The 27,512-nt window shown below is 32.3% G+C and overlaps 1 protein-coding gene across 1 annotated transcript in view; it reads left to right on the top strand.

Moving 5' to 3' along the window:
* Nucleotides 1–27,512, top strand: part of LOC127730777 (ubiquitin carboxyl-terminal hydrolase 1-like) — a 44,316-nt gene that overhangs the window by 3,309 nt on the left and 13,495 nt on the right. The window contains exons 2-7 of the mRNA XM_052239326.1: nt 11,196–11,350; nt 17,267–17,370; nt 18,091–18,221; nt 19,712–19,774; nt 22,355–22,458; nt 26,126–27,441. Coding sequence (XP_052095286.1) covers nt 11,208–11,350; nt 17,267–17,370; nt 18,091–18,221; nt 19,712–19,774; nt 22,355–22,458; nt 26,126–27,441 — 1,861 coding nt within the window. The 5' untranslated portion in view covers nt 11,196–11,207. The remainder of the gene's footprint in view (nt 1–11,195; nt 11,351–17,266; nt 17,371–18,090; nt 18,222–19,711; nt 19,775–22,354; nt 22,459–26,125; nt 27,442–27,512) is intronic.

Below are 27,512 nucleotides of genomic sequence, written 5' to 3'. Positions count from 1 at the left end.
GTGTGAGCATTTAGAGTTTTATCAAAATTCCCCAAACAGCATCGTACTGCTCTTGTCAACTGACGAGTTTTGTAAATTCAAACCATTTGAAGTAAAAGGGCATCTAATTCACATGATAAAGGAAGACACTGAATAAAGACAACAATTTATTAAGAAATAGTTCCTTTTTATTTAGTAAAAACGAAATCTTCTTGTCTGCAGGATTGTTAATTCGTAACTTCCGGGTTCATTTCCTGTCAGAATAACATTGAAAATATCCGATTGTGCATGGTTTTGAACAAAATTACCTGAATATTCTTATCCGATTTGCCGATATATTCTTATATCCGATATTCGATTACCCGATGAAATTAACATTAAACATATAGGGAAGGGTTTGGTGTTTTGAAATAATATTACAATAGCCGATATATTCGTTTAGCCGATATCCGATTAGGTGGAGTCTACTGTACAAGGTTCCATATCACAAAGGGAAAGCTGGGTTTGAGTTTGGGGGTAATTGCCCTAAACGTTTAGGAATTTGGGGCCAAAAAGGGGCCAAAAAACACATTTTTTTCTAGTTTCCAGACAATAACTTGTGTTCAAGTGTATGGATCTCTCAGAAATTGTACTGCAAGGTACCATACCACAAAGGGAAGGCTGGGATTGAGTTTTGGGGTGATGAATCATAATGGGGGTTCAAAAAATTTTGGGGGGGGATTTATTTTTTTTTCCTTTTTTTTCTTTTTTTCCTTTTTTGTTTCTTTTAAAATTTTCCATTTTAAGTTGGTTATTTCTGATTTATATTTAAAATCAAATAATAATGATATGGTAGGAGATACACACCAAACAGGATGTGTAAATTATTATATAATAAGTATTGTGCAATAGCAAGAAATTTTCAATTGCACAGTATTGCACAATAGCAAGAAATCTTCAATTGCACAGTATTGCGCAATAGCAAGAAATCTTCAATTGCACAGTATTGCGCAATAGCAAGAAATATCCAATAGCACAATATTGCGCAATAGCAAGAAATTGTCAATTGTACAGTATTGCGCAATAGCAAGAAATATTTAATAGCACAGGATTGTGCAAAAGAAGATACTTCCTATAAATTGCTTATTTCTTGACCAATTTCAATGGGGTTTTATTCTTGATTTCATGGGGTTCTTTAATATGCTGAATCTAACCGTGTATTTAGTTTTTGGATTTTGGGCCCCGTTTTTAAATTGGTCCACATTGAGGTCCAAAGGGTCCAAAATTAAACTTTGTTTGATTTCATCAAAAATTGAATTATTGGGGTTCTTTGATATGCTGAATCTAACTGTGTATTTAGATTCTTAAATTTTGGTTCCGTTTTCAAATTGGTCTACATTAAGGTCCAAAGGGTCCAAAATTAAACTTAGTTTGATTTTAACAAAAATTGAATTCTTAGGGTTCTTTGATATGCTGAATCTAAACATGTATTTAGATTTTTGATTATGGGCCCAGTTTTCAAGTTGGTCCAAATCGGGGTCCAAAATTAAACTTTGTTTGATTTAACAAAAATTGAATATATGGGGTTCTTTGATATGCTGAATCTAACCATGTATTTAGATTTTTGATTTTTGGGCCCCGTTATCAACTTTGTCCACATTGAGGTCAAAATGGTCCAAAATTAAACTTTGTTTGATTTCATCAAAAATTGAATTATTGGGGTTCTTTGATATGCCGAATCTAACCGTGTATTTAGATTCTTAATTTTTGGTTCCGTTTTCAAATTGGTCTACATTAAGGTCCAAAGGGTCCAAAATTAAACTTAGTTTGATTTTAACAAAAATTGAATTCTTAGGGTTCTTTGATATGCTGAATCTAAACATGTATTTAGATTTTTGATTATGGGCCCAGTTTTCAAGTTGGTCCAAATCGGGGTCCAAAATTAAACTTTGTTTGATTTCAACAAAAATTGAATATATGGGGTTCTTTGATATGCTGAATCTAACCATGTATTTAGATTTTTGATTTTTGGGCCCCGTTATCAACTTTGTCCACATTGAGGTCAAAAGGGTCCAAAATTAAACTTTGTTTGATTTCATCAAAAATTGAATTCTTGGGGTTCTTTGATATGCTGAATCTAACCATGTATTTAGATTTTGGATATTGGACCATAATAGGTGAATGTCCAATTTAAAATTTTTAAGTTCTTAGACCACATTCAATCTGTGTTAGAAACCTATGCTGTGTCAAATATTTAATCACAATCCAAATCCAAAGCTGTATCAAGCTTGAATGTTGTGTCCATACTTCCCCCAACTGTTCAGGGTTCGACCTCTGCGGTCGTATCAAGCTGCGCCCTGCGGAGCATTTTATTCTTTTTTGTAACGGTGAGGACACTGCATTTTTCAGGATGGAACTCCATTTTCCAGAGTTCTTCCCATTTTGCCAGTTTGTCCAGGTCTTCTTGGAGTTTATGGCAGTCGCTGTCTGATGAAATTGTCAAATAGACCACAGTATCGTCTGCAAACAATCCTTCTGTAAGCCTTCTGGTAGGGCGTTGACGTAAAACAGAAAAAGACTGGGTCCTAATACTGATCCTTGCGGTACTCCGGATTCTACTTTTACTTTGTCAGATGTTTCGCCTTCAACAACTACTACCTGGGTTCTATTGGTGAGAAATTCCTTTATCCATTTGTTTGTTTTACTTCGGATGCCATAATGGTGTAATTTATGGAGTAGTAAGCTGTGGGACACCTTATCAAAAGCTTTTGAAAAGTCAAGTATTAGCAGATCTGATTGTTTTCCGTTTTCCAGGTTTTTTGTGATGTCATCGATACATTCAAGGAGTTGTGTTTCGCATGATCTTTTACTTCTGAAGCCGTGTTGTAATGGGTATAGTATGTTATTTACCTCTGCATGTTTCATGATGTTACTGGTGACTATGTGTTCTATTATTTTGCAGCAAATACATGTTAGGGATATTGGCCTATAGTTAGCTGCTATGTATTTCTGGCCTTTCTTATATGCCGGAGTGACATTTGCAGTTCGCCAGTCATCGGGTATCTTTCCTTTCTCCATTGAAAAATTGTATATGATGGTTAAGATTGGAGCAATTTCACTGGCTAGTTCTTTCAGAATCATTGGCTTGATGTTGTCTGGTCCAGCAGCCTTGTGTGGTTTTAGATTTTTCAGCTGTTTTTCCACTCCATTAATTGTGATGATTATTTGTTCGCTGTCTGGATAATTTTCTGGTAGATCTGACATGAGTTTTTTCTTTTCAAAATCTCGTTTACTGATTGGACATGCAGCAGAGAAGACTGATTGAAATTGATCATTTAGAATATTTGCTTTAATGCCTAGTTTTTTCCTGCTTTGTCTGGCCAAAAGCCTCTTAACGTACATGTATCACAGTTGTGACGTTGCAAAAATTGTGCCCTTTCATAGAACAGCACTCTCCTGTTGTCTATAATGTTCGTTTTTGAGATGTTACGGCCACACAACCACTGAACCAGTTCTTCCACAACTGGCACAAGTACTTCTACTTCTACTTTGTAGTGACCGCCTTCAACACTTTGAAGTTTATGTCACTTGTACTGCGCATTGCTTTGTGGAGACGTATATACAGTGAAAAATTTAACATTTTTTATAATTAAAACAAAAATTGATAATAACATTTTTACATAGTGGAAGTGCATATTTTTATTTTATTTATTTTTAATATTAAGATAAAACTATTTACACATGATGAATTTACTGACTGTAGGTGTAGGTTGAGATGGCTGTTTTGAACGACTCTATGGAGTCGCTCATAACAATACTCAGAGGAAGGCTGTTCCAGTTTTTAATTGTTCGTGGAAAAAATGATTGTTGGCGTATTTGTGTTCTGCAGGATGGAATTTGGAATGAGAGTGAGTGCATGTTCAGGGACTGTCTGAGTGGTTGTATTAGTCTGTCTATTTTTGTGATTGCGATGAGATGGTATGTGATTTTGTAAAACATGACAAGGCGTGCATCTGTTCTTCTGTGTGCGAGGTCTCTCCATTTTAAGTGATCTATCATGTCACTAACGCTTGATGTGTTTCTGTGTCGGTTAGTGACAAACCTAGCAGCCCTTCTTTGCACCTTTTCTAGTTTGTTTATATCCTCAGTAAAGTAAGGATCCCATACTGAACAGGTATATTCTAGTGATGGTCTGACTAAAGATTTATATGCCTGTTCCTTTACTGAGGTGGAACTGATGTTAAGATTCCTTCTTAGAAAACCTAGTGTACTGTTAGCCTTATTACAGATGGTGTTTTAAATTATGTGACTGTGCCATTTTAGGTCTGATTGTATTGTCACGCCTAGGTATTTTGCCTTGTCAACATGTTCAAGAATGTGGCTGTATAGAGTGTAATTGAAAGTGAATGGATTTTTATTTCGACTGATGGACATAACATTACACTTTTCAGTATTTTCGGCTGCAGTTGTTTCAGCCACAATTTTCATATTATTCTATATACATCATGTTCTGTGTATTAATATTTTTTTTATCAAAAATTACTGTTTTACCATCAGGATTCATATAGTAAGAAATGTACTTAATTTTACGGTTATTCACAAACTCAAATATTGTTCTACAAGGAACTTGCATATACAAGCCACACAAATAGAATTCCTGAAATTAAATTGTACTTTAATTAAGACAAAATGAGAAATATTTCAAATTTATAGTCTTAATATAATTATCAATTAAAGGGGCATTAGGTACGAGATATAAAAAAAAACTAAAATATGATTTTTTTTCTTCAATCATTAATGAAAGTGAAATAGTGAAATAATAATTTGCTTTTAGCAGCCAGTTTGGTTCAGTTTTGTCAAAATAAGCAAAGAAACATTGCTAATGAATTATTCACTTGCAAGTGAATAATTCGACCTCATTGAAACCGTATTCATGGGAACTTTAATTGATCCCTATAGCTATAGATGGATTACGCATGAACTAGGCGGGTTCAGTTATTAAATGGAAAAGAATGTAAACATTGGAAGTGAAAAAAGGGTAAACCATTTGGTTGACTGATTCGATCTAGAAAAACTCATTCTCGTACAGGTAAAAACGATTATTAACCAATTTTTTTAACCTATAATATGAAATCAAACAGACCGAGAAAAATCCAATTGCACGAGTTCGCAATCTATTTGTATCTATGTTTATGTTTACATGGTTTATATCAGGTTCTATGACTGTCGGCAGTCTTTGGAGGTCACCTCGTTGGTTAATTAGATGGCGTCTGGACTAATATACACATGAAATGCTGATACATAAAATCGAGTCTATGCATCTTAAATTGTTTATTTTAGACTTTTTATAATTTGGATATGCGTTTTATAGATATAAGAAGATGTGGTATGAGTGCCAATCAGACAACTATCCATCCAAGTCAAAATTTATAAAAGTAAACCAATATAGGTCAAAGTACTGTCTTCAACACAGAGCCTTGGCTCACACCTAACAGCAAGCTATAAAGGGCCCCAAAAATTACTAGTGTAAAACCATTCAAATGGGAAAACCAACGGTCTAATCTATATAAAAAATGAGAAACAAGAAACACTTATGAATCACATCAACAAACGGCAACTACTGAACATCAGATTCCTGACTTAGGACAGGTGCAAACAATTGCAGCGGGTTTAAGCGTGTTAATGGTACCAAACCTTCACCCTTATCTGAAACAATAGTGTAACATCACAACATAGAAAGACACACTATAAAATATCAACTGAAATGGCTTAACTCAATCAAAAGACATATTAACACCAGTGAACATACACTTAACAAATTAATTTGATCTATGATACAATGTAAATACAAAATAAATAAACTAAGGGAAGAATAATTAAAGTAACATGTTATACCGCTGTGAAATGTTAAACAATTTAAGAAAAACAATATGCTTGAACAAAAATATCAGCCATTTGCAATTACTTTAAACACAGGTAAATGAAAATAATTTTGTTGTTAAGTATACGTGTACAGTTCAAATGGAGGAAGGAAATATTTTTACAAAATAAATAATTTTGATGTTCATAGTATGAAGAAGTGAAAATTTATAGTAATACCAAACACCCACCAAAGCTGGTATATAGACCAGATATAACCCTGAATAAGTAAACAGTAAATAACAAAAAAGCATTACAATTAGTATCAGCAGGTCAAATAAACAAGAAAGTACGATTTGAGAGTACTCACAGTTACTGACAGCTACAGTACGTAGTCCGACTTATCACTAGATGTGTCGGATTCTGGCAAGAAGCCAGACTGTCGGGCAGTTACCTGAACGTAATTAACACCTGGTTTGATATCACCTGTGTAAATCAATGTGTAGCTGATTGAAATTTTACCTGTATGCAGATTTAATTAAAAGTGATGATACATGTAAAATGTATTGTTGTTTTTTTTTTTAAATCGTAATTTGTCCACCTGATCGTAAAATTACATTTTAAAGCAATGTAGTTTTTTCTTTATATAAAATAATTGATAAATTCGAAATGAAAACATTTCAAGTAGTTTATTTCAGATTTTTATATCATGTAAATGATGTATATGACCGCAAAAAATTTTTGTGGTTGTATATTGGTATCACGTTGTCGTCCTCGTTGTCGTCGTAGTCCGAAGACAGTTGGTTTCCGGTCAATAACTTTAGTATAAGTAAATAGATGTCTATGAAATTTATACACAAGGTTTATAACCACAAAAGGAAGATTGGGATTGATTTTGGGGATTATGGTCCCAACAGTTTAGGAATTAGGGGCAAAAAAGGGGGCCCAAATAAGCATTTTTGTAGTTTCCAGACAATAACTTGTGTTTAAGTGTATGAATCTCTCTGAAATTAGACCTCAAGTTTCCATACTACAAAGGGATGGTTAGGATTGACTTTGGGGGGTTATGGCTCAAACCATTTAGGAATTAGGGGCAAAAAAAGGGGAAAAACAAGGGTTTCCTGGTTAATGGACAATTTTAAAGCAGTGTAAGGTAGGTAATCCCATAGGGTCAATACGCAACAGCATAGTGTATTGCACAAAAGCATAAATTGAATATAAATTCAAATCATATTACCAATTCTAAGTTCTTTGACTACTGTTATTCTGTGTCAGAAACCTATTTTGTGTCAGATATTTAATTACAATCCCAATTCAGACTTGTATCAAGCCCGAATATTGTGTCCATTTTTGCCCCATCTGTTCAGGGTTGGGCCTCTGCGGTCGTATCCAGCTGCGCTCAGCGAAGCAAATATACTTTATTATTCATTTTCCCGTAGTTCATTCATTTATTCAACAATACCACGCTCCCTCTAGTGCCTCAACTCTTATTACCTGTCAGTCAATTTTCGCAAATCAAACAATTGACCCAGTATGAACAGTTCATTTCTGTTTACAGTTATTTATACATTTTCACATCTCTTAAAGCTTGTGCTACCGTGATGTCTTCTTAAAATCGAAGTCGGAAAGTTTTATTTTTTTTCATTTTGGTGACATGATGTAATCTCACTCATGTTTAAATAAATGTTCAATACCAATTATAAATATAACTTGTATATAGTTTTCGGACACAGCTATAAAAAAATATTTAACCTCGAGATATGATTTTTTTCTAATAAAAATGTCAGTTGTTTGTATTAATTGAAAATATTTTATCTTGACAAGACCTTTTAAAAAGCATACAAGTAAAACAAATCACAGATGGTTATACATGTAGTATAAAATCCATGAACAGATCAACTTAACTTTTATATGATCAAAAGTTTTTGCTGCAAATAATTCAAACTGGATTTTATTTAGATAATTACGACTGATTACAGACTTTATTACGTTATGATCACCTCATTTTAAACTTTTTTCTTATCAATTGAATCTTGAAATTACTACAAAGTAAATTGGTTTGTTTGAATTCCCATCATTATTTACAGTACAACCAACCCGTGTTTCATTAATTAATTTGTTTTATTGTTTGAGATTTATGATTTATGTGCTCATTTTGTTTCCGGTAATGTGATCAATTTAATTTCATTTGACAACTGATAATAGATGTTTAATTTAATCGAATATTAGACAGAAATAAATTAGGCTAGAATTAAGGAAGGTGTTCATGGTGTTATAAAAAAGTTTTTTTTTTTTCAAGTTAATATTTAGAAAAGAAATTAACACGACAGTCATAAACATTTTAAAAACAGTGTTTTGTTTTCGTTAAAAGATGAAAATTAAATGTTTGAAACAAATGAAGTGATGATTTTATTTTATTGAGAAAAAAAAATTATTTGTAATTTCTACTAGGAAATTGTTTTAAACTAACAAAGTAAATTAGCGTGAGGATGAGTGAGAGAAAATGGGCAAAGGTAATATGAAGTTGGAAGAAAGCTTAGTTTGATTTGTTAATGATGACAACAATTTTAGACTCTTTTCGTATAATATTTGTAGCCCTTAAAAGAGCTGTTTTAAATAGATGTTGACTATCAATCATCTTCATATCAGCTTCAAGCTGGTAACTTTTAGCTGGTACTCTGGCGTCTTCAATTCAGTATCAAAATAGTGGTGGGACTTTCCGCTTGATCTCTCTGGAAAAATCTTTTTGGGTAGATAGTATATAGTTTCTATATACCTTTGTTTTGAATAAGGGAGATGAGTTGCTACTTCCGATTTAAAAAAGGTCACTTCTGGTTGACATTTTCAAGGTCATATGTCTACCTACCTAATGCAAAAGACCCCATGGCTTTATCATGTATAAATATGAATCTATAGCAAATGTCAAAATATACAACGTCAAATTCACCTTTGACCTTGAACTAAATTTCAAAGTCTTAAAGCAAGGACCTCAAATCAAATGACCCTAAGTCTCCACTATATATTGGAAATGAGTTCTATCCCAATAAAGCTAATTTTAAGTATTAGAGGGGAGGAAACTCCCATCAAATTTGAACGCACCCTTTTGACCAGAATATATATGTTACGACATGTCGCAACTAACAGTTAGTAAAATATTTTGTTGATATCTTATACGGTTTCTGAAAAGAAGCAATAATAACCCAAAATCAAAATTTAGAACCAGACCTTGACCTTTGACCTTGACCTAATTTTCTTTTTGTTGGACCAAGTACCTCAATTCTAAAGACCCTATGTCTCTATAACTTATGGTTTACCAATTATAATTACATTTCACTTATTTTAAATACAGAAGGGGAAATAACTCTCATATGGAGTCTCCGGAACGCTTCGTTCAAAATTATTCTTAAGATCCTTAGGATATAACAAGGGAATTGATGAAATAATTTTGTCGTAATCTTTTACGGTCGCGAAGGAGATGCACACACAAAAAAAAACAGTGTTTGGGGAGATAACTCTTACATTAAAAAGTGTTCAGTTAAACAGGGTCAGTTTCAAAAGCGCAATAACTGTTCCATATCATATGCAAAAAATCAAAGCAACATCTTGCGAAACCACTATACACCACAAGAAAAAAATGTGGCGGAAGAAGGAAAAAATAAAGGTCTTTCCACATCAATTTTCTAAATAATTGATAAGAAGCTACTTCTGGTTTACTCAAAGTTACTTTTGGCGTCCAATCATAGTTTTCTCCATACTGATTCAACAAAAAATATGGATTCTATATACTTTTGCCTGAAATAAGGGAGATAATTGTCACTTCTGGTCTCATATGATAGCTCTATTTACACTGAGTCCAAAAATATATGGTTTATATATACTTTTGCCTGTAAAAAGGGAGATAATTGGCTACTTCAGGTTTAGAAAATGTCACTTCCTGTCTCGTATGATAGCTTTATCCACTCTGATTTAAAAATATATATAGTTTGTATTAGTTTGAATACTTATGCCTGTAATAAGGGAGATAATTTGCTACTTCCTTTTATAAAAGGTCACTTCTGGTCTCAAATGATAGGTTTATGTATACCCATTTGAAAAATATATGGTTTCTAGGTTCTTTCCATGAAATAAGTGCAAAAATTACTACTTCCGGTGCACTCAAGGTCACTTCCGGTTGACATTTTTCAAGGTCATATGTCACCCAACATTTTGCAAAAGACCTTATGGCTTTATCATGTACCAATCTGAAGTAAGAATCAATTTACCTTAAAATAAAACATTTCAGGGGAAATAACTCCTATAAGATGTCATTGGATTGTTTCAGACCAAATTTCTCATATCTTCATCACAATAAAGCACACATTTTGCACCAGTTCTTTTATATATAACTTTTAAAGTGTCAAGAGAAAATTCAAAAACAAGCAAAATAAAAAGACTAGGTTTATACGGATTACGGTTTATGAGTTACAAAATCATAACGACAAATTTATTTGGTAAAGGTAGATAACTCCTATAAGATTTCACTGGATCGCTTCGATCCAAATCAGCCAAAAATTCATGAGGATGTAACGAACAAATAGGAAAAAGAATTTTTGTCGTTATCTTTTTTGGTTACGGAGGAGATACACTCAGAAGAAAAAACAGTGTTTGGGGAGATAACTCTTACAATAAAAAAGTATTCTGTTAAACAAGATGAGTTTTAAAAGCGCAATACCTCTTCGATATAATATCCAAAACATCTTGTGAAACAACTTTATACCGCAAGAAAAGGGTTTGGCGGAAGAAGAAAAAAAAAAAAAAAATAATAATCAGAACAAATACAATAGGTCTTTCCACAGAAAAGTGGAAAGACCTAATAATAATCAGAACAAATACAATAGGTCTTTCTACAGAAAAGTGGAAAGACCTAATAATAATAATAATAATCAGAACAAAAGCAAAAGGTCTTTCCATGGAAAAGTGGAAAGACCTAAATATACTGTTCCCTTTATAATTCATTCCATTTATTTTGTTTCAAAAATATTGTCCCTTGTAGGAAGAAAATTCGCCTTGGAAAAATCAAATTATAGAAAATTATTGGTAATCAACATGATCAATGTTTTATTTTGTGAGCTTGTCTTGATTTATGTATAACATATCACAAAATGACATAAATGACAATATAAATTGTTAATGTATCTGTCCCTGAAGCTGGTATGGTTATGGCAATGTTATACATGTTTTTTTTTTCTTTAAAAGAAAGGTTAGTTTTTAATGTAAATTGATATCTTTTAATGTAAGGCATGTATTAGGTGTAAGCTGGTATGGTTGTGGCAAATAAATGTTTTAAATTTGTTAAAGAACAGTTAGTTTTTAATGTAAATTTCTATCGTTTGTATTAGATTCAAGTTGGTATGGTTGTAGCAGATGCAGATAGTCCTGGCCCAGTCAGGAAAAGAGCCAAGTTATCATTGAAATTTCTTAAAAGAGGTTCAACTGATTCATCAACCAATACCCCAACATCAGTCAGTGAGAAGAAAGAGCCTTTGATTGCTAGGTATAAACATGATAAATGCAATTATTTTCTTATCCTTTCCCAACTAAAAAAACATTCTTCAGAAAAGGTAAGTTTTCACACAAAATTATACGAGTATTTGATTTGTTGATATGCAACATTGATAGCCATTCTTTTGAAAGATGTATAATGAATAAAATCAAACTCAATTCTGAGTGATATATATATATAGAAGAAAAGCTTAAGCTGTTTTATACAAACCATTTATTGGCATGATTGTTTTTAACACACATTTTGTTTTGGGTTTCTTTCTCTTTAAAAATATATCAAAAGATTAATGTTTCAAATGAAATAAGCATTATACATTATTTCTGTCAATATTGTTGCTTACATTTGCACTCTTTTTGCATTTTCCAAGATATATTCCAAATGGTGGAAAGGGATCTTCCACAAAAAATGTAGCTACAGTCATGACAGTTTGGAACGCAAATTTTATGGAATTGGTTTTAGAGTATTCACTTTAATATAAACCACAACGTCAAACCCATTCTTTTAATTAATTAAATTTAAAATTTACAATAAAAGCCATATTGTATGAAAAAATAAGAAAAAAATGACAGATGAGGAACAACTGCAAAATAATTAGCTAAACTAACACATTTTTTGCATATTATATTGTTGTTTAGTAAGGGCTGAGATGAAACAGCAATAAATTCTGTAAGAATAACCTTTTCTACTTATTATTTTTTAATACCCCCGCCGAAACGGAGGGGGCATTAAGTTTTACCCTTGTCCGTCCATACGTACGTCAAAAATTGGTTTCTGTTCTCTAACTTAAGTTTGCCTCAACCAAATGTTATCAAACTTATAGACAATGTTTATTACCACAAAACACAGATCAAATTTGAATTTTAGTGGCACCACTTTTACTGTTCTAGAGTTATGCCCCTTTACAAATTGAAACAAAAATATCAATGTCATTATTCAAGTAATTTTTATACGACCGCAAAAAATTTTTGCGGCCGTATATTGGTATGACGTTGTCGTCGTCGGTGTCCGAAGACACATTGGTTTTCGCACTCTAACTTTAGTTGAAGTGAATGGATCTCTTTGAAATTTTACCATAAGGTTCAATACCACAAAAGTAAGGTGGGGATTGATTTTTGGGGTTATGGTACCAACAGTTAAGGAATTAGGGGCCAAAAAGGGGCCAAAAATAAGCATTTCTAGTTTCCAGACAATAACTGTGGAACGGTGTATGGATCTCTCTGAAATTATACTACAAGTTTCCATACCTTAAAGGGATGGTTAGGATTTGCTTTGGGGGGTTATGGCTTAAACCGTTTAGGAATTAGGGGCAAAAAAGGGGGAAAAACAAGGTTGTCCTGGTTAATGGACAAATACTTTAGTACAAAACATAATTTAAAGCAGTGTAAGGGAGATAAATCAAATACATCATTGAAATTATCTCCCTTACACTGCTTTTAAATTATGTATAAAGTAATGGTTAATGAACAATAAAGATAATTTAAAACAGTGTAAGGGAGGTAATCCAAATACAACGTTCTGGTTACTTCCCTTACACTGCTTTTAAAGTATGTTTAAAGAAATGCATATTTATAAAGGAAGACCAGTAAAAATATCTGCAAATGTTGCATCTTTTTTTTGTCGAGCCTTCGACTTTAGTCGAAAAAGCGAGACATAGCGATCCTACATTCCGTCGTCGGCGTCGGCGGCGTCCACAAATATTCACTCTGTGGTTAAAGTTTTTGAAATTTTAATAACTTTCTTAAACTAACCTGGGTTTCTACCAAACTTGGACAGAAGCTTGTTTATGATCATAAGATAGTATCCAGAAGTAAATTTTGTAAAAAAAAAAATCCATTTTTTCCATATTTTACTTATAAATGGACTTAGTTTTTCTGCCAGGAAATATTACATTCACTCTGTGGTTAAAGTTTTTAAAATTTTAATAACTTTCTTAAACTAACCTGGGTTTCTACCAAACTTGGACAGAAGCTTGTTTATGATCATAAGATAGTATCCAGAAGTAAATTTTGTAAAAAAAAAAATCCATTTTTTCCTTATTTTACTTTTAAATGGACTTAGATTTTCTGCCAGGAAACAACACATTCACTCTGTGGTTAAAGTTTTTAAAATTTTAATAACTTTCTTATACTATTTTGGATTTGTACCAAACTTGGAGAGAAGCTTGTTTATGATCAAATGCTAGTATCTAGAAGGAAATTTTGTTTTCTTCCAGTTAACATTACATTCAGTCTGCAGTTAAAGTTTTTTAACATTTATTAGATTCATAAACTATCCTGGATTTTTACCAAACTTGGACAGAAGCTTCTTACAATCAAAACATCGTATCAACAGGAATATTTTTATTGATTTACTTCCTCATTTTTGTTGAGCCTGCCATTAACAGAAAAAGTAGGCGAGACACTGGGTTCCGCGGAACCCTTACGAATTTTTTACAAAAAAATCCATATGAAAGATTTGACACTATATTTTAAATTCTATTATAAAATAGATTAAGTTAGCACTATGGTAAATTTAAATGGGTAATTATGGTTGCAAACTCCATTGGAAATTTGATTGAGATTATGACCATATCTTGAGGGAAAGAATTTTTTGGGGGAAAAAAGGGGGGGGGGGGGGTAAAAAGAAATTGTGGGGGGTCATTTTTTTCTCATTTCAGATGTCAGAAATTAAAAAGAATTATTCTTCAAATATTATTTTTTTTTCAAATTTCAAATATTGAAAAATTTCAAGAAGTAATCTTTAATTGCACAGTATGGCGCATTAGATTTGTAAAATCTTTGACCACATTTATTTATTTGTTATGCCGAATCTAACCTATATTTAGATTTTTAATTTTGGGTCCAGTTTTCAAATTGGTCTACATTAAGGTCCAAAGGGTCCAAAATTAAACTTTGTTTGATTTTAACAAAAATTGAATTCTTGGGGTTCTTTGATATGCTGAATCTAAACATGTGTTTAGATTTTTGATTATGGGCCCAGTCTTCAAGTTGGTCCAAGTTGTGGTCAAAAATTAAACTTTGTTTGATTTCAACAAAAATTGAATATATGGGGTTCTTTGATATGCTGAATCTAAACATGTATTTAGATTTTAGATTTTTGGCCCAGTTTTCAAGTTGGTCCAAATTGGGGTCCAAAATTAAACTTTGTTTGATTTCAACAAAAATTGAACATATGGGGTTCTTTGATATGCTGAATCTAACCATGTATTTAGATTTTTTATTTGTGGGCCCGCTATCAAATTGGTTCATATTGAGGTCAAAAGGGTCCAAAATTAAACTTTGTTTGATTTCATCAAAAATTGAATTATTGGGGTTCTTTGATATGCCAAATCTAACCGTGTATTTAGATTTTTAATTTTGGGTCCCGTTTTTTAAATTGGTCTACATTAAGGTCCAAAGGGTCCAAAATTAAACTTAGTTTGATTTTAACAAAAATTGAATTCTTGGGGTTCTTCGATATGCTGAATCTAAACATGTGTTTAAATTTTTGATTATGGGCCCAGTTTTGAAGTTGGTCCAAGTTGGGGTCCAAAATTAAACTTTTTTTGATTTCAACAAAAATTGAATATATGGGGTTCTTTGATATGCTGAATCTAACCATGTGTTTAGATTTTATTTTTTATTTGTGGGCCCCGCTATCAAATTGGTTCATATTGAGGTCAAAAGGGTCCAAATTTAACTTTGTTTGATTTCATCAAAAATTGAATTATTGGGGTTCTTTGATATGCCAAATCTAACCGTGTATTTAAATTTTTAATTTTGGTTCCCGTTTTTTAAATTGGTCTACATTAAGGTCCAAAGGGTCCAAAATAAAAGTTAGGTTGATTTTAACAAAAATTGAATTCTTGGGGTTCTTTGATATGCTGAATCTAAACATGTGTTTAGATTTTTGATTATGAGCCCAGTTTTCAAGTTTGTCCAAGTTGGGGTCCAAAATTAAACTTTGTTTGATTTATACAAAAATTGAATATATGGGGTTCTTTGATATGCTGAATCTAACCATGTATTTTGATTTTGGACATTGGACCATAATAGGTAAATTAAAAAAATTCAAATTCTTAGACCACATTCTTTCTGTGTCAGAAACCTATGCTGTGTCAAATATTTAATCACAATCTAAATTCAGAGCTGTATCAGGCTTGAATGTTGTGTCCATACTTGCCCCAACTGTTCAGGGTTCGACCTCTGCGGTCGTATCAAGCTGCGCCCAGCGAAGCTTTTTATTAAAATTAGAGTTATCTTCCTTTTTCCATGATTATAGTTAAATCAACTACAATCAATGCTTTATACAATGCAATGTTTAATTTTGCCTTCCACTGATAAAACACAGATCAAGTTGAATTTGGGTAGTGTCACTTTATCCATTATTGAGTTATGCCCCTTTATAAATAGAAAAAATTGCAAAAATTTTTAGTTTCCATTCTGTAACTTAAGTTTGCCCCAACCAAACATTATGAAACCTATACACAATACTCATTACCACAAAACTAAGATCAAGTACAAATTTTTTGTTTCCATGTTCTAACTTTAGTTTGCCTCAACCAAATGTTATGAAACTTATACACAATGCTTATTACTACATAATACAGATTAAGTACTAAATTTGGTGGCGTCACTTTTACCATTCTTGAGTTATGTCCCTTTATAAACATAAAAATTGCTGAATGTTTTGTTTCCGTTCTCTAACTTTAGTTTGTCTCAACCAAATGTTATAAAACTTATACACAACCATTCTAGAGTTTACAAATAGAAAAATTGCTGAATTTTTAGTTTCTGTTCTTTTCTTAAGTTAGCCTCAACCAAATGTTAAGAGACTTACACACAATGCTTATTACCACAAAACTCAGATCAAGTTTCAAATTTTGGTAGCATCACTTTTACCGTTCTTCAGTTATGTCCCTTTATAACTATATGATATGCAAGCGGGGGCATCATCTGTGTCCATATGTGAACACAATCCACATTTTTTTTTAAATGCACTAAAATTTCGGTTTAGATAAAACACCAACAGAAGTATTTTACCAGTGTTGGAATTCACACAAATATTGAGATCATGAAACATATTATACATGTATAAACTTTTGGTCAGCTTGCCATGCCAGCTACCGTATAGCGGGTTATTTTCGCAGGTGTAAAATTTTGCGATTTAGGGGCAACAAAGTATACGAAAAATTTGGCGGTTTTTATTTTGGTGGATTCTTAAATCCCAATTAAATATTTTGGTGGATACTGAAATTGTTACAGTTAAAAAGTTGTAAAACTTGACAAACAAGTGTCAGTTGTTATGGTTAACTGACCTTTTTTTTACCTGAATGACGTCTTATTTATTGATTAGATTCTGATACAGTTAATCATTAGAATACTGCTAACTTAGATATTTGTTACAGGTATTCAAACGTCTTGTAAATTTTACGATTGATTAGTTACGAAATTTATCGGACCTTTGATGTACTTACTAATTAGGTTACAAAATTATCATGAGTGTTTGCAACTCTTATATAGTTTGACACTTATTAATAAGGGTAATTACCTGATAAGAGTACCTTTAATTGACACTTATTTATAAGGGTATACACACCTGGAAGTCATTTTATAAAATACATTTATGTACAATGCCCTTTGACATTTATCTTGTTAAAACTAACATATACCGTTATAGACCTGCCGACAGGAAAAAATACATCATTTACAAAATCCTTTACCCATGTTAACTTCGAAACTACCCAACTTATGCATAAATTTTTCGCGGAATTTATTTTCACGATTTTCGTTTATCCGCCAAAATAAGTGAAAATAAACACCCCGCGAAAATAACCCGCTATACGGTATCAATGATCACTTCCAATGATGGATTAAGTCTCAAAATGCACTATTAGAATTACTTACATATATATATAATTTGATTTAGGGAAGTGAGTGATGATTTAACAGAGAAGAATGTTTCTTTTGATGGAGATACCAGCATTACTGAAAGTTCTGTTGTTCCTGCTGTTTCATCTTTAGAAAATTTAGGTATTTTTATAAATGCATCTATATATCATGGCTTACACAAAAAAAAAAAATTGAACCAGCCAGACATTTTGCAATCTCCTTTTTAATCTCCTTAAACTTTGTAAATAAAGGCAATCAAAGTAATCATTAGAGAATCAAGGACAATGACTGACATGTAAGGATAACTTCATAGGTACTTTTGTTATGGTAGGAATTCTGTCAACTGACAGTGCATCATTTGAAGTGTGGAACATCAGCAGACTAACATTTGGGCTAAATGAAGTAACACACTGCCAAAAAACTTTTCTTTTGATAAATACATGTATGTTTTCTTATACCCCATGTTGACTTAAAATAATTGAAATCTGTGTCAAGGGGCAGGAGGTTGTGTGTTCAATCCCCAGTCGGGTCAAACCACAAACTAAAAAATGGAATTAAGGAGTATGAGCAAAGACTGCATGGTTAGCAGTTGGTCAAAATAATGTGCCTGTGTAGGGTGACATGTTGTCCTGTAACCTTGTGAACAACCATGATAAAAATCTGGCTAAATGTGTCAGTCTAGTTCAAAACAGGGTTTCTATTCATATCACATTAACATGTTCTTTTCATGATATGTGTGTAATATTTGCCACTGGACATAAAACAACAAATCATCGTTAGTGATAGTTAAGAAAACTTACTGATTTTCTTCTGTATGACAGGTCAAACCAGTTTGCTATTGTTTTTCTTTCTTCTTGTCAGGTAATACCTGTTTTCTGAACAGTGTTCTACAGATACTCAGATTTACACCAAGATTTCTGGACAGATTAGATGATTTATACCAAGAACTAGTACAAACAGAAAAGTTACAGAAACAAGATAAACAATTAAAGGTGAATATATTGTGTGTTGTGCAACTGACCAATGGAGACCCTCCTGGGTAGTCATGATGCTTAAATATGTGCAAATGAATGATGTAACATAAATTGCAAATGATCGGGAAAAATTCTATTAATGAGCCTAGCAAAAAGTCTTGCACTTAGATTACAGTCCACATGAAGTTTAAGGTTTCAGTTCAGTAAAGTGGTAATAATTAATCCTTTACAATAGAGATACAATTGTATATCAAATGTAGTAGGATTTTGTTATAGTCAAGACTAGTATCACAGGGCTCACACTACTTCAGAATCATAGGGAGAAGTGACTTCTCTTTTTGAAACTGATAGGGAGAAGTGGTGAGATTTGAAAGAGAAGTGCTCCTTCGCGCGCTGCGCTACAATGTTTTGATTTTACTATAGTATACAGGGTCATATATTAATAATGTTCTTTTTATATTGTTCAATTCATATCTGAGTATACAATTAAATTAACAGTTCAAATTCAAAGTTGTTTAAGTTTAGGTTCTTGTGAGAAACTACCAACTAAATATCTAGCACTAAAAAGATTTTTTTTTATGTCAAAAAGGTAAAGAAGTTATAAAATATGAATTACAATTCAATTAAAAACTTGTTTATCATGTTTATAAAATTCAGTGTTTCTCATCAAAAGATATATACAAAGTTAAGCTGGGCCATAATATATTGATATTAGTGGTTAAGCAACTTTAATCAATATTTTGAAACAATCCATATAAATTATATGGAATTATATACATTAATCAATTAGATAACACCAAAAGTCTCTTAATGCGCGTGGAATGCGTAATTTTTCCTTTTGGGTTCAATATTCTTCAGTCAGCTGTTCCATTCATGCATCGACCGTAGTGATTATTGTAAAAATACGGATTTCCGTCATAGCTGGTCCGGTTCCGATCCGTAGTTAGATAACGGTTAATGGCGGACGAAGAAAATTTACAAAAATAAACGATGTTTGATAAGCTATTTGGAAAGGAATATGACGTTTTTTTAATGCAATAAATGGATCAAACATTTACTGGAGGCAACTTTTATCACTTTCAAATGAAGTAACAAACTTATTTTGCTGCCAAAAGTTAGATTGATGTACGCTCTCTGAGTAACAAGTACCGGAAGTGCCTGCAGTGATAAAAAGGTGTCTTTTTATTAAATAACCTACAACACACGGTAAATTAATGCTTAAACCTCGTTTCTTAAGAAAGTGAATCGTTTATGTATGCATTTCTTTAATAATCAATAAAAAATTGATGTTTTATCAACTTGGTAAAAATTGAAAATGTCCGATGACGAAAGCGACTGAAAGCGAGTATCGTCCAACAACAGGGCGATTTTTTCGCTTTTGAGGGTCGGGCAAAGCGAAGTGACGGACGGGAAAGGGACTTCTTCGCCCTAGTCGCCTGGTAGCGTGAGCCCTGGTATCATAGCAAAATCTAAGATGAGATGATGACTTGGTGTTTTTATCGTTACAGGGAGATGAAGATGAAGACTATAAAACACCACAGACATGTGAACTTGTTAAATATTTGTACAAGGTTGGCTATATTTTACTTTAATTTTTATTATTTTCAGTATAAAATCTTGTTAGGAAATAAGAAAGAATAATAATATTGGAATTACATTTATGATAAAAATGAAATTTAGTAAAAAGAACTTACAAGTGATATATAACAAAATATATGTATTACAAGCACTTAAGTGTCACCTCTGAATAAAATCATATCTGCAAAATTGCATACATTTCATGGTAAAACCAAAACTCTAATATGACATTCTTCACACCCTTGGTAAAATATGAATATATTATAGTCAGCTGATCAGCAACATCATGATTTGTTTGGGCTGTTCCAATTACACTCCTAACTTGTTTGGTTTTTATATGAATGAGTTACCTGAGGTCTATGGGTGTAAATGAGGTCATTTAACGATTGACTCTTAACTGTGACATCAGAACATAAACATTCTATGGGAAAATGTATTAATGTGAAAGTCTTCAAAACACAAAAGCATGTGAGTGTATACACAAATATGTGTTGCGATATTGTAACGTTCCGGGTTTTCGAGTCAGTAGACCCGGCATTACTTATATGGGCCTCCGGTGAAGGGAGTAATAATAAAAATCATTTTTTGGAGGTTCATAAATTGTATTATTTTCTGCTTCATTATTTATCCAATATGCCATACATGTACAACAAACACAGTGGTTCATAAAATATATGAGATGAAATAAAATATATTTATTATATATAATAATTAATACAGCAAGGTGCATTACTTGCACCAAGTTTAATAAAACAATTCTTCTAGCGCTCGGTGCAAGAAAATCTACTTGGGACACTGCATTCTAATACTCTGCATACTCTGTGCATGGTTAGCGATTTACCCGAGGAAACAATATGTCAGCATTTTGATATGAAATTAAATATAATCACCAAGCACTCTTATTTGGTGCAGCAAACATAGTTTGAAATATACTGCTTACCGCATGCAGGATCTTGGAGAGAACCTCCCAGTAGAAACATGCGTTCCGTATTTTATTCGTTTACTGGTGACGTAATACACAAGTTATTCATAAACAAGAACAGGAACATTATATTTGGCACGTTACAAGGAAACTAAATGTTAACAAATACAAAATGAACAATTACATTCATAAATAAAGTCGATTTGTAGATTTAAGGAAGTCTTTTATGAATATTATGTCCAGGTAAGCTGTTTCTTCTGTAAATATGGATCAGAACACAACAACGGACATCAGCATGTATCAAGTGTGGAACGGAGACAACAGTGATAATATAAACACATCTATCTTATTTACACAAGTTAATATAACAATAATATCAAAATAAACTGTCAAACCACAGGGCATAACAATACACACATCCAACTTCCTTCATTGGGCAGTGCCATTTTAATGTAACAAAGATCAATTCCTTCTTTTAATACAGAAAAACAAACAAAAACTACATTTTCATAACTATTTAACTTCAACCTATCGGGTCAAGTATCTTAAACATGTCACTTATTCAGTTTTCTTCGTCTTTTAAGTCAATATGAAAAGTGTGCTCAATTATTGCAACAGCAAACATTTGCCTCAACCTAGAGCGCTTTGATCCAAAAGAATTGCTGCCTTTGAATTTATATTGATTTTACCATGAGTTGGTCCTTTATGCTGATATATTACCCTTCTATTGCTTGTGGTAAAATATTTATCATAAAGGGCCAGCCCATGGGAAAATCAATATAAATTCAAGCTCCCATGAATTATTTCTTAAAAATTGCAATAAATACAGTGACTAGCATTTTCATGTCTATTGCAATCTGCAGTAGACATGTTGCCATTAATGGCACCGATAACATTATTATAGCTACTGTAAAGCAACAATAATTATGTAGGGAAGATGGATTGCACCATTTCATAAGACTCCACTTTCAAGTATTATATTGCCATATACATTAAAAGAGTCTCAATAAAACAACCAACCAGCAAATTTAATATGCATCAGATCGTATTAAACATTATCACTATTTTGTGTATTTTTCCTTTGATCTTTTTTTGTGATAATTTTTAATATCATGATACTCGCTTGAGATAGAAAATGATCACTAGATAACAAGGGCGCATGTGCTGTTGTCAATATATAAACATCAACGATGTCATTGAAAAAAAGCGATAAACAGATTATCAGTGGTCTTCCAAACTCTAGGATGTTTGTCGTCTATATCTCATCTCAGGGCTGTTGTCCTTTCGATGAGATTGTAGCTGAGAAACACCCTCTCGTTTGGAAAACCATCCATAATCTATAAATACTGCACACAAGCAGATAAAAATATTCATGAATATTTTCATTTAAATGAGCTACATTAAAACAAACAACAAATGATAAATACAACAACATCCTGTGTACTGCAGATAACTATTGATAGGCTATAGTGTAATGTGGTATTGTTAAACTAGTTTGCTCAAACATTAGGTTACCTTGGACAATCATTTTACGTTAACATTTATACAGTTATTTAACTAGAAAATATTGTAGATTAATAAGTTTATATTGGGGGAATAAAAGTGTATGTTTTACTGTTTTCTCTGGAAAAGGAATATATTTGTATTGCAGTTGTACAGAACTATGGAACGACAAGAAGAAAAACACCACGACATTGCTACAGAAGATGTTATGTCCATGGCAATCAAACCAGAGAAAATTTTAGGTGCAATCAGGTCAGAATTTCATTAGTTTGTCTACTCAAATATACCAATTGTGCTAAAAAGTTAGATTTTTGTGCCATTTCTATTTTCAGTTTTATGATAAACAAAGTGAGGGACAAAGAAATACTGGGTGTCGGTCCCCTCTAGTAAGCTCTCTCTAATCTACATTTCTTGTCAGATTTTAATGAAATTTATATCTAAGGTTTATTTCAACAATGTCTCAGACAAAATTGAAAATCCGCACTAGTTTATCACTTTTGAAGTATCACTTTTGAAGGTAGTTATGCCCTTGAAAATGTAAATTCAATGGAAATTTGCACAGTAAGCTCATTCACACAGGTCTACATTTCTTCTAAGAATTTTATTATATCAAAGGTTTATATCAGTAATGTTTAGAAACAGTTCCAATCAATTGACAAACAATTACTTTTAAGGGATTTATGCTCTTTGGAAATGCTTATATGTGACCAGCCATTAGAATTTCAGGCTTATGGTGGTATCAGGGTCAAAATGAGTTTTTTACATTTTTATGAAGAATACATAGATTCAAAACACCCTGACAAGTTATTTTGCTAGACTCTGCAAAATACCAGAATTATGGTCATTTTTGTTACCTTAGATTTTATTAAAAATTTTCATTTTTTTTATTTTTCACATGTATTTTCATCTATTAAAGTTATCTTTGAAACTTGTCATATTGTTTTTTTTTTGTTTTTTTTTGACAAAACAACTAAAGAATTTTATCATTCGATTGCCATAGCAAGAATGTACCGGAATCTGCAATCTAAATAATAATGACTTAACCCTTTCGCCGATGAGTCCCGGTTTACCGGGATTCATGCTTCAGACAGCTGACGATGAGTCCCATTTTACCGGGATCGGAATACCTCTTTTATATTTCCCGCTCAAAACAGTGCAAACACGAGTTATCTTTCTTTGTTGAATACCCGGATGAAAGTGTAAACATGGCGCTTCTGTTTGTTGAAAACCGTGTCAAAATCAGAGGAAATTTACAGAATTTACAAGAATTTGAAATGAGGGAACATTTTTTTGGAAAGAATATGGAAGAATTGAAGCCAAACTAGTATACTTTTTATACGACCGCAAAAAAAATTTGCGGTCGTATATTGGTATGATGTTGGCGTTGTTGTCCGAAGACACATTGGTTTTCGCACTGTAACTTTAGTTTTAGTGAATGGATCTCTATGAAATTTTACCATAAGGTTCAATACCAGAAAAGGAAGGTTGGGATTGATTAATTTGAGGGGGGGGGGGTTTTTTCCTTTTTGTCGGGCCTTCGACTTAAGTCGAAAAAGCGAGACATAGCGATCCTACATTCCTTCGGCGGCGTAGTCGGCGGCGTCCACAAATATTCACTCTGTGGTTAAAGTTTTTGAAATTTTAATAACTTTCTTAAACTATCCTTGATTTCTACCAAACTTGGACAGAAGCTTGTTTATGATCATAAGATAGTATCCAGAAGTAAATTTTGTAAAAAAAAAAAATCCATTTTTTCCTTATTTTACTTTTAAATGGACTTAGATTTTCTGCCAGGAAACAACACATTCACTCTGTGGTTAAAGTTTTTAAAATTTTAATAACTTTCTTTTACTATTTTGGATTTGTACCAAACTTGGACAGACGCTTGTTTATGATCTAAAGCTAGTATCTAGAAGGAAATTTTGTAAAAAAATAAATCCATTTTTTCCGTATTTTACTTTTAATGGACTTAGATTTTCTGCCAGGAAACAACACATTCACTCTGTCGTTAAAGTTTTTAAAATTTTAATAACTTTCTTATACTATTTTGGATTTGTACCAAACTTGGACAGAAGCTTGTTTATGATCAAATGCTAGTATCTAGAAGGAAATTTTGTTTTCTTCCAGTTAACATTACATTCAGTCTGCAGTTAAAGTTTTTAAACATTTATTAGATTCATAAACTATCCTGGATTTTTACCAAACTTGGACAGAAGCTTCTTACAATCAAAAGATAGTATCAAGAGGAATATTTTTATTGATTTACTTCCTCATTTTTGTTGCGCCTGCGATTAACAGAAAAAGTAGGCGAGACACTGGGTTCCGCGGAACCCTTACGAATTTTTTTTTCTTTAAAATTTTCCGTTTTAAATTGGTTATTTCTAATTTATATATAAAAGCAAATAATAATGATATGGTTTGAATAGGTAAATTAAGATTTTTTAAGTTCTCAGACCACATTCATTCTGTGTCAGAAACCTATGCTGTGTCAAATATTTAATCACAATCCAAATTCAGTGCTGTATCAAGCTTGAATGTTGTGTCCATACTTGCCCCAACTGTTCAGGGTTCGACCTCTACGGTCGTATCAAGCTGCGCCCAGCGGAGCATTTTATTTGACATAAAATGTTGTTTTATGTACAAAACACTTGAAATGGACATAGTTCAGTGTAAGGAATTTGTACAGCCTCATAATTTTAAATTTTTCAAAATTTTGCCGTTTTGGGTTAAAAAATTACAATTTTGGGTCAAAGAGCAGAATTTTGAGAATTTCGCCTAAATAATGCCGAAATTTGAAAATTTGAACATTTTATGGAGAAAAAATTATCAAAACATGAACAAAACTGTGAACATGGTGTTAGTGAATGAAATAAAGACACAAATAACTACAGACAAGTTTTTATTGACATTTATTATGAAGATCTCTCACTTGAGTAATAGTAGCCAGGGAAGCCATCGTCTCAGAGTAGCTTCTGTCTGGGCAGCTATCGGTGAAAGGGTTAATGATAATGACTTAAACATTTTTGTTTCTCTTAAGGAAAACTACATTAGTACTAAGAAGTGAATACCAAGATATTTTCTATTACCTTGTGAACACTGAGATTTACCCCAAAAGCTTGGTGTTCATGCTGCAATCTGTATTAGTAATAAATTAGAGAAACATATAAACACTGCACTTTGAAATGCCTATAATGATCTAGAGTTTATTTTCAGGCCCTTTTGAAAATTAATTTTAATTAGATCAATGCAATGAAATATAAAAGATAAATTGTGTGAACGCGATTCTAAACGGTATTTTTACCTAAATTTTTATTTTACGCAAAAAATATACTTGTCTTGGGTTTATCTTAATAGAAGCTTCAAATTTCCTCAAGTCAAGAAAAAATGAAATTTTTTTTACCGCATGATATAATTGGACATTCAATAACATGTGTCCCGATTATGTTACGTGACTTAACATCGACGTTTTCCATTATGACATTTACTGCCATAAGCCTGGAAATGTCATGGTGAATTGCACTGAAAGTGTGTTTATGGGGTTTTCTCATTGTTGTAGGCCGTACGGTTGTCTATAATTGCTAATATCCACGTGATTTGAACTTGGGTGGATAGTTGTCTCATAAGCAATCATACCACATCTCCTTTTTTTTATATTAAGCTTCCATTTGTTTGATTTTTATAGGAACAAAAAACTAAAATTATTGGAGTTATTGCCCTTGGGCAGATAAAGTATGTGCAGCTGAGGCAGACATTGGAAAACTGTTTTGTAAATTCAATAGGTAGAAAATGTGGGGTAAATGATAAAGTTTTGTTGCAAATTGAAAGATTGTCATATATTATTATTGTGCAAACAACATTCAGTTTATGGACAATTTATTGTAATTTGAGATTTTAAAAAATAATGGGTTTGACTTTTCAGGGAGCTAAATCCAATGTTTGAAGGTAGTTTACAACACGATGCCCAGGAATTATTGAGGTGCATTCTATGTTATCTACAAGATGCAGAAAAGGAAATTTTTAAATTGAAGAATTCTATTCAACCAATGACATTACCAAATACCAACAAACTAATAAATCCCATCATGCAAAGTTTTTTATCAGCAGGAAAAGTAGAGATGTCAAAAAGGGATTGTTCCATTTCTCATGCTGAGAATGTCAGCCAAGATTTATTTCATAAACCTTTTATCTCCACTGAAGAAAATTGCAATAAAACAGATTTACTTGAACAGATGGATGAAAGTGAAAGTGCTATGACTGGAGGGAGTGTTGAAATTATCTCCCCTGAAAAGATGCCAGAATGTCAAATTGCAGACATACCTCTTGAAAACAAAGGATCTGATTGTATAAGTATTAAAAGGCAAAGAAAAAAGAATTTAATGATCAATGCAAATAGTGAGAATATTATGTGTAATGGGAAGGAAAATGGTGTATTATGCAGGTCTGAAATTTCAGGGGAAAATGACTCACAGAAAGATAATCAGCTATCTATAATGGCTATGTTGAAAGGAAGTGCTAGTTGTAAAAGATTGGGTATGAGGGGAGCAGTGTTGAAAAACAGAATGAATATTAACAATAACAACACCACTGAGGACAATCTAATATCAAATCAAGAAAGAGAACTGTTGTCCTGTATTGATGGGATGCATGGAATTCAAAATACAATGGAGATAGATGATGATTTAAGTTCTAAAACAAATATTTGTAATGGAGGAAAATTTAAAGAAAGTGCTTCACCTTCCAAATCTTCTTACATCAGAAAACCTTTAAGTAACGGATTATCAGATGCAAAAATTTCGTCATTATCTGAAGGGTCTGTTAATTTAAAAAATTCACCGCTGAAAAATGGACTTTTGAATTTAAAGAATTCACCTCTGAAAAGTGGGATGCCAGTTATTAAACTAGAAAAGTGTGATCATGTTTGTGATAGTCCTAAAAAATCTGTCAGTGCAGCATATGCAACACAAACATTGACTCCAACAAACTCACCAAAGAATAAAGTTCTCTCTGCTATGGCAAAACTAGATTTCTCTGATCAAAACAACACAAGTGCTAAAAAGAAAGATTTTGTAGAGAAATTATTCATGGGGACACTGATGTTAAGAACAAAATGTACAGAATGTGAATTTTCACGAGAAAAAATAGAGGAGTTCCATGATATTAGTGTTGCTGTTCGGAAGGAAAATATTGAGACGAGTGATGATGAAGATGATGCCAAAGAGGAAAACTGCCAATCAGGTACTACAACATTGACTTATAACATGTACAATTATATCAAATATTAGGTACATACATGTAGGTTGATTAAT

This window comes from Mytilus californianus, unplaced genomic scaffold, assembly GCF_021869535.1.
Source record: "Mytilus californianus isolate M0D057914Y unplaced genomic scaffold, xbMytCali1.0.p SCAF_2, whole genome shotgun sequence".
Lineage (NCBI taxonomy): Eukaryota > Metazoa > Mollusca > Bivalvia > Mytilida > Mytilidae > Mytilus > Mytilus californianus.
Note: the sequence above shows the minus strand (reverse complement) of the source record. Positions and strands in the feature narration are given on the sequence as shown.